General features: G+C 37.0%; 1 protein-coding gene across 1 annotated transcript in view; it reads right to left on the bottom strand.

Annotated features, from left to right (window-relative positions):
• Positions 1 to 2,334: 2,334 nt before the first annotated feature.
• Positions 2,335 to 12,191, bottom strand: part of irf8 (interferon regulatory factor 8) — a 30,228-nt gene continuing 20,371 nt past the window's right edge. Inside the window, exons 7-9 of the mRNA XM_072595912.1 lie at positions 11,730 to 12,116; positions 7,508 to 7,626; positions 2,335 to 7,055 (exon numbers count right to left, since the gene is read on the bottom strand). Coding sequence (XP_072452013.1) covers positions 6,867 to 7,055; positions 7,508 to 7,626; positions 11,730 to 12,116 — 695 coding nt within the window. The 3' untranslated portion in view covers positions 2,335 to 6,866. The remainder of the gene's footprint in view (positions 7,056 to 7,507; positions 7,627 to 11,729; positions 12,117 to 12,191) is intronic.

Here is a 12,191-nt window from a genome sequence, read left to right as displayed (position 1 = left end):
GTTATTTCGAGAACGTGGCTTGGAAGATGTTCTGGGATTTACATACTAATGAACCGAAATCTGCAACCCATTCTAAAAGATGAAAGACTTAACAATAAACTAGTCTTGTTCACTATATCATATCAGTTGGATGACACTGTAATCTTTTGCTTTAAATTCTGTGTCGAATGATCCTGCTCCACAGCTACAATGGAGCAAGGCTCCGAAAGCGAGTGCTTCCAAATAAACCTGTTGGACTATAAGCTGGTGATGTGTGATTTTTAACTTTGTCCACCCCAGTCCAACACCAGCACCTCCACATCACATTATAGGAAAGATATTGTTAAGCTGGAGAGGGTTCAGAAAAGATTTACCAGGATGTCGCTGGGAATGGTGAGTTTAATTATAAGAAGAGGCTGGAACTTTTTTCACTGGAGTGTTGGAAGTTGAGAGGTGACCTTATAGACGTTGAGGTGTATAGATAAGGTATCTTTTCTCTTGGGTGGGGGATTTCAAGGTAAGGGACATATTTTTAAAGTGAGAGGAGAAAGATTTAAAACAGACATGAGGGGAAACTTGTTTACACATAGAGTGGTTCATGTGTGGAATGAACATCCAGAGAAAGTGGTGGATGCAGGTGCAGGTACAACGTTTAAAATACATTTGGATAAGCACATGAATAAGAAATGTTTGGAGGGATGTGGGCCAAGTGCAGGCAGGTTGGATTAGTTTAGTTTGGGATTATGGGCAAAGTGGACTGATTAGACCAAAGGATTTGTGTCCGTGCTGTTTGACTCTATGACTGTATGACTCTGACTCTATATTTTTCATGATTCTAGCTAACCGCTAGCAAAATAATCCACTCAAATCTACCGCATTAGCTGCATCAAGGTATGTATGGGTGATGGAGCTAATCCAGTTATTACATTAAAAGTGTCCATAAAAGCTCAAAAGAAGATACCCTATGAATGGTAATTGTCTGGAATTTTCAATGAGAAAGATATAATTCTACAGATAATTACTATGATTGTAATAATTCAAAGGAGACATCATTTTGGCAGTAAATAATACTAACGATTAGCAGTCGCAGGGAGTAACTAAATATATGGAAAATAGTCATCAATAAGAAGAAAGAGTGAAGTGAGGAAAAACATTTTCACACAAGTAGTTAAAATGTGGAACGCACCACCTGGCTGTGTGATGGAGGCAAGTTCAATTGAGGCTTTTGAGAGGGCATTGGATGGTTATTTAGATAAAAATAATGTGCAAGGGTCTGGAGAGAAAGAAGGAGATTGGCACCAGGTAATGAGGCTCATTTGATGAGCCAGTGTAGGCATGATAGGTCAAATAGCCTCCTCCTGTGCTGTAAAACTTCTGCAGTAAATGTATTCAACCATCATGTGCATTGAGATTTTGGCAGATGATGTTTGAAATACAAGTTGAGTACTATTTCTTATGTCTTCACTAATCTCTTTGCTAACATGTGTACATGATTAAAATAACACACTCAAAGAATACAATAATCAAATGATAATTATATTTCAATACAACTAGGTGTCCCTAGTTTTGCTTTTTTAAGCAGTGAATTATAGATAGCCTTCTCATTCCATGTAAAAGAACTCTTAGAATGAAGAAGTATTTTGCAAATGATCACCTTTATTTACAGCATTATATTTACAGAAAAATCTTTGTTATTCTTCTTAGAAAGTACTAATATACAAAGTAGTAACTATTTCCTTATCTCATTTAGCATAGGGAAACAAAACCTATCCAATATCAATTGTCTGAGGGGCAATGAGGTATTTGACTCACAAATGTTTAAAACAAGTAAGCTCTGCAGTCAATGAAATGCAATCTTACTGAAGTCGGAAAGTTACCAGGACAAAATTCTATTCTTCACTACCACACACTCATCTCAATCTAATTTATATTTGTTCAAAGTAACCCCAGACCAAGGTTGCACAGTTAATAGATTTGACTCTGCAAACCTGGATAAAGGGTGGCCAGGCATTTCAGTGATTAGCACCGTTACCTCACAGCACCAGAGACCTGGGTTCGTTTCCATCCTCATGCGACTGTCTGTGTTTAAACTTGCACATTCTCCCTGTGCCTGCATGGGTTTCCTCCAGGTTCTACAGTTTCCTCTAATAGATGAAAGACGTGCAGCTTAGGTGGACTGGCCTTGCTAACTTGCCTGCAGTGTAAAGGCTAGGTGGATTAGACAAGGGAAATGCAGAGTTAAAGGGACAGGGCAGGAGGGTGGAATGCTGTTAGCAGGGTCGGTGTTGACTCAATGGCCGAATGGCCTGCTTCCACAGTGTAGGGATTCACATACATATAGATCATTTCAAACTATTGGTTTTTACGTTTTTATTTCACTGCAACAATTTAATGAGGCAGACATAAGGCATAGAACCAGTTCCCATAATAGTCCTACTAAACAGACTCTAATAATGTAAAACACATAAAATTCCGAACAAAGGTATGTTTGCATAAAGTTCAGTTTCAAATATATATACAGACCAAACTCAACCCCATATAGCAAGGGTCAAAGTAAAAAAAGAATTTTGATAGTCAGAGGAACTTGCACATTATGCCAAGGTAGTTGAGGTTTCCTCCATTCTACTCTAATAAATGTTTTTACACACACTTTTGATGGAGATGAACAAACAGCACAATTGGCACATAAATCGCACATAAAGTTGCACTTTGTAAAGAACAGGATCATGCTACTATTTCTGAAAAGAATCAGACCCTAGTTACAATAAAAAGTTACGTTGTGCATGTTATAAAACAAAATCATTAACTAGGAGGGAGATAAAAGGTCACACCTAACTTTTGCTTAGAATGTTATCTCTGAAGCTGAATGTAGATTGCTTGGTACAAACACACTCAGGGTTAAAGGCTGTTTTCCTACTGTTTTTCTGTTTCTACATTCTCAAAAACTTTATCCAACACACTTCTGGTTTTCCTTGTTGGTCCCTGAAAAAACTTTGTTTTCACAGGCACATGGTATCTTGCAAAAGTTCAAGCTTGAATCTTATTCAAATTATACAAGGTAGCTATTTAATTTGAGAGAGCGTGACAGCCAAGCTAGACCTCTTCTACAAGTAGAGAAGTCACTGAACAATGATCAGGAACATGGAATCTGGCTAATTTCCACTAAAATCAAAACAAGACAAGGTTTAGTACCACTATTGCAATCAAGACCAATGAACTCAGTCCAGATTGTGGATCAAGCCTGCGGTTCCCTGAATGGCTCTGACCCATTGAAGCAAAGTTTCTTCTTACATACCACCAGTCCAGTTCAGAAGTTACCGTTTCTTCCTTTAAAACTGGAAATGCTTAAAGATGGAGAAAGAAAAAGGAACACCGAAAGAATTGAGTAAAAAATACAAAGGAGGAAATAAGGGCTGAAAGATTTTAGCTGGATTTGGCTTTTAAGAAAGAAGAGCAGAATAATATTGTCATCATGTCAAAATACCAGTCATTCTTAAATGATGAATGGTGATGAAGTCTAGGTACTTTTTTAGGAGAGAAAGACAGGTAAAGGACATCTGTCATTATGAATAAGCATTGTTGAATTCCAGGTACTTTCTGAGAGGCAACCCTGTGTTATCACCACAATAAAGACACTGGTCCAAGGCCATGTTCAGCTCAACAAGAAAACTACAGCTTAACACAGGTAAATTTAAAACAGTCGGAGCTTATAATTGGAGAGCACATTGGGTGATTAAAATCATAATACAAATGTTTTAATACTGCAGTATCATTAGTGCAGTTGTCCCTCTTGTAAACAGACTGTGCTATAGGTTTTCACTATTCAATGCTATGGCTGGTTATGACAGTTCATCCAGCATACACCAGCAAAGGACATAATGTCATGACAACAGCATTGTGCACGTGTTGCCATCAGGGTATTTGCCCTTGGCTGATCAAAATATTCAGTATCAGCAGGTCTTCAAAGCTATTTGTCTGAGAATCAGCTATTAAACATCAGCTCTGCAAGGACCGTGCACTGGGAGCCTGACATAAGTGTAACATAAAAGTCTTTTCTCCCTCTCACATACATGCACAGCAAAATCTAACCTCTTTGTGCTGTATACTGGACTCATTAATTGTAATTAATGTTATAAGTAACAATTCCCGAAGTATATATCCTATATATCAGCATTATAGAGCCAACTATCAAAATGTTTAGATACAAAACTTAGTATTAATCGATATTAGTGTGAAATATTTAAAATAGTATTTGGTTTGCCAAGTTTGGTTGCTTACTAAACCACAAATAACTTTAACTTTAATAACAAATCACTTTAACTATTTTTAAATTATTTTGCATCAGATATCAATAGGGTTTTACCTTTGATTTGAAGCAAATTAACTTAACCAATTCACTGAACTGGTTATTTGATGTTTTCATCTGAGGATTTAAGGGTTAAGGTTCAAGGTTAACTCAGTAACACTGATGTAGAGTTTAAGGGCTATTAATATAAATTGCCAAAACCATCAGAGAGTAGCCTTCAAACTTAATTTATTTTGCTAACGGAAAGAGGGAGGTAAAATTTTTTAAAAATGGAAACTGTTGAAATTGAGGATCAAATAATTCCTTCATTGTTTTCAGTTCAAACAGTAACTTGAGAATCAGCCCATCTAGTTCTGCACTGGAACTATGTTAGCTAAATCTGATAAGGAATTCAGGAGAAACTGCTTTACTCAGGGAATGAAAAACTTACTACCATGTGGAGTCATTGAGACAAATAGCACATGTACATTAAAGGAATAGCTAGGTAAGTACATAAGGGAGAAAGGAATAGATAGGTAGACAAAATAAGGTGGGAAGTAGCTCATGTGAACCCTAACCGTAAGTATAGATTTTCTGTGTTGTAAAATCTAAGTATTAATTATGTATAAATGTGTTCATACTAAATGCTGGAGTCTGATTTTCACTTCTTCAAAAGCATTAGCATGCATGCTAAATACATGAACTAAGGAATACAGTTTTCAAATCAGCCAAGTGCCAAGTCTGTGTTTGTATCACACCAACACTGGTCAAAGAAGACAAATTATTATTTTTAAGGTGTCTTCAATTTAATTCTTTGAAACTATGAAATGAATGCGTAAGTTTAAGAATACAGTCTATTTAGAATTAAGATGATGGGAAATTTCTTCATCCAGAGAGTGATGGATTCACTTCCACAGAAAAAAGTTGAGGCCACAACATTAAATATTTTCAATAAGGCGTTGGATATAATTCTTAGCAGCAAAGGGATCAAGATGTAAGCAGAAAAAGAGGGTACTGAGTTTGATGATGTCATTATCATATTGAAGGGTAGAGCACACTTGAAGGGCCAAATGGCCTACTCCTGCTCTTATTTCTATGTTTAAAATTAATGCTTATAATATCAACAAATTATGGAATGGATATCCAATTAATATCAATATTTTAATAATATTTCAGTTTCAGAGTAGCTAATATCAGCCAACTTACGAAACTGAAATGGCACATTCACCGTGAGATGACATAAAATGGGCTAAAGTAACAGCGCAGGAATTGGAAGAAAAAGATGAAGAAAAGATTCCAGAGCAGAACTAGATGTGCTGCTTCTCAATTTACTGTCTGAACTGAAAACAATGAAGAGATTACTTGATCCTCAATTTCAAAAGTTTCCATGTTTTTTAATTTTATCTCCCCTTTTCAGTTAGCAAAATAAATTAAGTATGAAGGCTACCTCTGACAGTTTTAGCACATAAAGATGAAGTGGTAATGTTTCTTGTCAAATAACTGGATAATTAAATAAACCAGCCAATACTGAGGAAGTTTTGAGTTTTGATACCTGCAGCAACTGTTTAGCTCACAGTCATGGCTTAAATGATAATTATCACGGCTCTTTTGCTGAAATTTAAGGTACGAGCCCCATTGCGGGGATGTGGTTGCACAAACTTAGCCTGATAGCTCAGTAAAATAAGAATGTGATCTGTATTTAATATCAGAGGTGCCATTAAACTAAGGTCCTAACTGTATTCTCTGGTGAATATAAAAAGTCCTGTTGGAAAGAATTCTCCCTGGTTTAGAAAATATTGTTTATCCTTAAATCAATAAGATGTCTGGTTATTATCACATTCCTGTTTACTGTGCACATGTTTGCTGCTGTGTTTCCGACAACAGTTCCAAGAGAAAAAAAAGCAATTCACTGGCTTTAAAGCACTTTGGAATACCTGAGCTCATGAAAGTGCTGATATAAATGCAAGATTTCTTTTGAATTCGATTGCCTCTACAGAAATGTGCCTGTGTTCAACTCAAACTGCATTTCTATAATTACAACCGTCAGTACCTGTATTGGATATTACAAAGTAACTGGAAATTACTGCACAGCAATACATGCAAGGTTGCAATTTATACAAATGAACAGCCCATTTTCTTTAAAAGCCAAACTGATAACAAAATTGTAAGGCAACACATACCCAGGCACAATTTCAAAACTAGAAATTTTTGTAACCCATTATAATAAATCAATGCAAGTCCCTCTTAGACATCCATTATTCTGTATGTAATAAATATTTCTTACATAGTAAGTGTCATGACAGTAATGAACAGTATTACAGGTAGATTCCTGTTCAGTGCCTTCTGTATAAACTTCTATGGATAATAAATTGGTCTTCACAGTGAAAAATAAACATTTATAAAATATATGATTATTTTACAAAATGCAATATTGTTACAAAAATATTAATTGCAGTGCAAAGCTGCATTCAGCCAAAAAGGATGATTAGAAATTCAGAGTCCTTTAGCAAAATTACTGACATCCAGCAAAGAGCATTTTTCTTAATGCTACCAACTTACACAAAAGTCCTTAGATCACTGAAACAAAGATTTGTTTTTATTTTCAGCTTATTTGTTGGTTTTCACTGTAGGCGGGTCTTGGGTAGCCATAACTATTCACACAAAGTTCATGAAGAATCCCAGACAATTTGTCTTCTGCTGTTTCATTGGAAATTTGAAGATGGATGTTGTTATCATAAGTCCTTGACTGAAGTACTGCTTGCAAAATATGCTTTGTTTTCATTTGTTCAATCTACAAAGTAGGTAGAAAAATGTTCCATTTTTACTTTGTTAAAACTAAGTAATTTTACATTGTTAAAACAGTTTTAAGATGAGTTTTGGATCAGGAATTGCAAATGCCCTTTTACAGAATGTGGGTATCGCTAGATGGGCCCGCGTTTATTACCCATCCCAAACTGCCCAGAGGAAACAGTCAGCTGCATTGCTGTGACTCTGGTCTCGCATGTAGGCCAGACCAGGTAAAGATGGCAGAATTCCTTCCCTAAAAGGACATTAACGAATCAGTTAAATGTTTATAACAATCCTTATATACACAATAGAGCTCTGATCACCATCACACTGACTTTTTATTCCAGACTTGTATTAAATTCAAATTTCACCATTTTCCACAGTGGAATATTACTAGTTCAATGACATTACCACTACATCACCACCACCCCACTCCAATGTAATAAATTCCTTTACCTCCACAATAATTAATTTTTTGTTGATGGGTTTCATGTCAGGAAACTCCTCTCCAAAACATATAATCACTTTGTTATCTGGAAGGACACACTGGGGATTCTCTGTGTAAAGCTGCAAAGCTGGAAGAGAAGTACAATATTTTAAGACCACAAACCATCATCACCACTACATTGCAAGTTTAAGTCTAATTGTTACTTAACTCTTGTGTTAGATTGACATAAATTTGCATCCAAAAAGAGTTTCAATCATTTATAAATGCATGCCAATAGCTGTATATAATGTATATATAAGCTTCTTTTACAAATACATTGTCTAACTGCCCAAATGATGTGGGTGACTTCAATAATTATATATATTAGATACCCAAAACTATTGTTTTCAACTAATTCACAAGCACTTTTTGAATTAACAACTTAGAAGATTAATTTGCAAATCTCTTTCCTCTCTGATACACCAATGCTTATTAATAGTTCTACAGGTAAGGTTTGATACCCAGGAGAATCTGCACATAAAGTTTACAAGACATAAACAACTTACATGTACAGTGTTCTATAATGACCAAAACATTATAAGAAATGCAGAGGCATAAGAGCATTAGGCTTATCATTCCTTCTTTGTCATTCAATAAGATCAAGTGTTATGCGATTGTGACCTTAACTCCAATTCCCTACCTGTCCTCAATAGTCCTTGACTCCCTTATTGACAAATGTCGCACTCAGCCTTGAATACGTTCAATGAGTCAGTCTCCACTGCTCTGTGGCAGAGAATTCCAAAAACTAATGACCTTATGTGAGAAGAAACTTGATCTTCAATGGGACACATTTGCCTTCCTTCCTATTTACTTGATGTGCTTAAATGCTTACTTCTTGTGATTTGTAATTCATATACATGGGCCTTCAGTTCCCTCTAAACTACAGTATGCTGCATTATTTCTATTTTTTTCATAATAATCTGATTTTCTATTCTTCCTTTCAAGAGGACTGCCTCACATTTTCCCACACAAGACACCATCTGCCTCTTTTTGCATACTCAACTAAGCTCTCTCCCTTTTCCAAACTCCTCAATATAACAGATTTTTGCATTTTCTAACATGACAGATAATAGATGAATCTATAATTTCCTAATTTGTATTCTGCATCCTCCACCATTTTTTGAACAGTGAAGTTATACTTGTTGTTCTCTTCTCTGCAACCACTTCCTCCAAGACCTTACGATGCAAAAAGTCCCTTCCTGCCTTTGTCTCTGTTTCTTTTAGTATTCTTGGGATGCTTAAGGATTAAGGTCAGTGCTGCTCAAGGAAATGCAAGTACATCAAAAGATGACGAGTGCCTTTAAATGCGTCCCTCAATCCAAATCTGCACATTTTGCGGAGGGCAGCTGCCTATTTTCCCTTTCCATAAATGGCAAAAGAAGTATCAGAATCAGTCAACTGAGCTATCTGTACACAAAAAAGGTGCAATTATTAATTTCTAACATGGTGAAGTAGAGAAATATAAGCTATTGTTGGACATGAACAATCAAGTTACAGGTTTAAATGACTGAGATCCAGTTTGCAGTTCCTGTCACAGAATAGGGCAGAAACTTCTTGTACGCACCCTTCACTTACCATGCCACCTTCAACACTTTTCAACAGAAATGTTTTTGTGTGTAACTTTCCCTCTTCAAGCCAGAAATTGCATATTAGAATATTATACAAATCCAGGGAGTCTACCATAAAACATATTCCTCCAATATTTGCATCTTAGCAACATTGAGCAGAAAGAGCTGGCTGTTTCGTTCTGTCATCTAACACTCCTGTAACTAACACAGAGGAGTATCATCTGAATTTTAGCTGAGACAAATACCTAGGATTTATCATATATTAAATACAACTAGAGTCTTATGGGTTCTTAAGATGGGCCACAGGACGTGAAACGTTAACTAATTTCCTCCACAGATGCTGCCAGACTTGTGAGCTTTTCCAGCAATTTCTGTTTTTGTCTCGAGAATCTTATGGTGCTTTTCCAAAACAAAAAAAGAGACAAAGAATTTGGCCTTTGTACCCAGCCGCAGGTAGCAGGAACCCAAGGCTTGTCCCAGTCATTCCCAGGTAAACTCCCAAAAGAGAGGACAGACAATCATCCAAAATAATCCAAATTACTCTGACTCCAGAAATTCAATTTGGACAATGATACTTCCCCATGGTGCCAGAACTCCCGGCCTAGCATAACTGCCAAGCAGTAAATGCTGGCTTTTTATTTACAATGCTATGACCCAAATCCCAGATCATTTGGTTTCATTATGAAATGGTTTTGATACCCTATGCTACTGCACCAACCCCTAACCAATGACAGCTCCAATCAGCTAAAGATCTCTTATTGATGTTAATTTTAAGAGTACATGTTAATATTATTCTAATTATATTGTTAAGATATATTAGAGAAGGGTATTAAACACCTAGAGCACACACAAAGAAAGATTTTGGGACAAGAAACAAACCAAATGCTGTGCTGCTTTTGGTGATTATTATCAAGAAAAGTACTGTGTCACATTTGATACTTCAGCAATGGTTTGGGATAATATAACCTGACATAACTGGTATAGAGTACAAATGTGGCAAACAGTCCATTTCACAATTACCATAATATTGTAATAGCTTCAGTACATCACTCAGACTTATTAACTCACACATATCCACCAGGAATAACAGTTCCCTCATTAACTGAAACCTAAGTGAAATACGGTTGGAGTGAATACACTATGTCTGGTAACATTCCCTTACTTAAATTCCTCTGATATTCTGACATAGATGTTAAACAATTTCTCAGACGCATTAGTCTTTTGATTGTGCACCTCCTGTGCAGTTGTATGCCTGGCTCTATCTAAGCACCCTGTGATCTGTATGTGCTTGTATGTTATGATCTGCCTGTAAAACAAAACTTTCCATTGTACTCAGGTACATATGAAACAATAAATCAAATCAAATATCATCGAGTGATTTATCCCTATAACATATTTCACTTAAAAACTATGGTATATTTACATTTCAATCTTGAAATTCACAAACATATTATCAGATCATACATTAGTGATGTGTGCTTTGTAAGGTGAGCCAAGTCCTTTTAAACATAACAGGTTACCCCATGTAAGAAACAATCCACTCAGGAACAGCATATAATGTGGTGTTCAAATTTAGATAATCAAACTTTCTGTCATATCTTGACCATGTCTTGCATTGTGCTGAAGAAAGTTTTGTTATGAATGCTCACTCAGAACATGATCAGGTCCAACTATGATGACATCTACAGTCAAATAGCTTATCAACGCTTTCACTCTAGACAGATTGATGAAGAATGGCATTTGGTCAAAATACTTATGGTATACCAGTACCCCCAGGCGAAAGGCTAAGAATAAAATAAATTGCAACATTCATACTCAATTTTCTGTGCAAAATGACAATCTAACAGGACGGTATACTGTGAAATATTAATTTCTGTACCAATAACAATGATCAAACCCAATTAAGAACCTCTTTCTCAGTTAACCAGCTCCCAAAGATAAAATCCCATTTATCCATCAGTACTTCCTGATCTACATTGATTACTTACAGTGTGGAAACAGGCCCTTCGGCCCAACAAGTCCACACCAACCCGCCAAAGTGCAGCCCACCCATACCCCTAACCTAACACTACAGGCAATTTAGCATGGCCAATTCCCTAACCTGCACATCTTTGGACTGTGGGAGGAAACCCATGCAGACACAGGGAGAATGTGCAAACTCCACACAGTCAGTCACCTGAGGCAGGAATTGAACCCAGGTCTCTGGCGCTGTGAGGCAGCAGTGCTAACCACTGTGCCACCATGCCGCCCACTGCCTTGATTATGTAATTTTCATTCTCAAAAGGTTTTGATAGTCTCACCTCCCTCAATCTCTTTAATCCCCTCCCTCTCATAACACTGACACTTCTGCACCTGTCCTGTTCTAGCACTTCGTGCACTAAAGTCTAATTTTACTTTAGTCTAAGCTCAGGAACGTCCTTCTCAAATACGTTCACTGTTCTAACATCTTAAGGCACCAGTTAAAACCTGGCTCTTTGACCAAGCACATAGTCACCTGTGCTAAACCTCTATGTGGTATACTATTAATTTATATTTTATAACACTCATTAAGCACCGTTGGATATTCTTCAACATTAGACGATGCCAGATAAATGCACAATCCAAAGAAAGTTATAATACAAACCATGCAAAAACTGTTTTGTGTCAAAAAGCTTCACTATCGCATCTCTCTCCAGCTTGTTCGGCCGGTCAGCAAAAGGTGCACAAGGGCCACTCCAGAAAACCCTGCCCTGGCACAGCCTTTTGATATAGATGCCCTCATTGTTGCTAAGCAGCAGCACCCCACGCTCAAGGTGAGTCAAGAGTTTATTTGTGACTTGCTGCTGCCGATGGTTCATGATCTTGTTTGTGGGTGGGAACAGAACCTGCTCCATGCCTTCTGGCCCGAATATGGTCTCATTGCTGGTGGGAGCATGACGGACGGTGATTCGACAGCCATCAGATCGCCGAATGGGAACCCGGGACATTGGAATTCCTCCATAATAAAAGGTGACTATCATCTGGCAAAACCCTGGATAAAACACAATGTTTGAGAGATTCAAAATATCTCGCGTTCAGAGGCCAACAACGCAGAATTGATAGAGCC

This window comes from Chiloscyllium punctatum, chromosome 26, assembly GCF_047496795.1.
Source record: "Chiloscyllium punctatum isolate Juve2018m chromosome 26, sChiPun1.3, whole genome shotgun sequence".
Taxonomy (NCBI): domain Eukaryota; kingdom Metazoa; phylum Chordata; class Chondrichthyes; order Orectolobiformes; family Hemiscylliidae; genus Chiloscyllium; species Chiloscyllium punctatum.
This window is presented reverse-complemented; position numbering and strand designations above follow the sequence as displayed.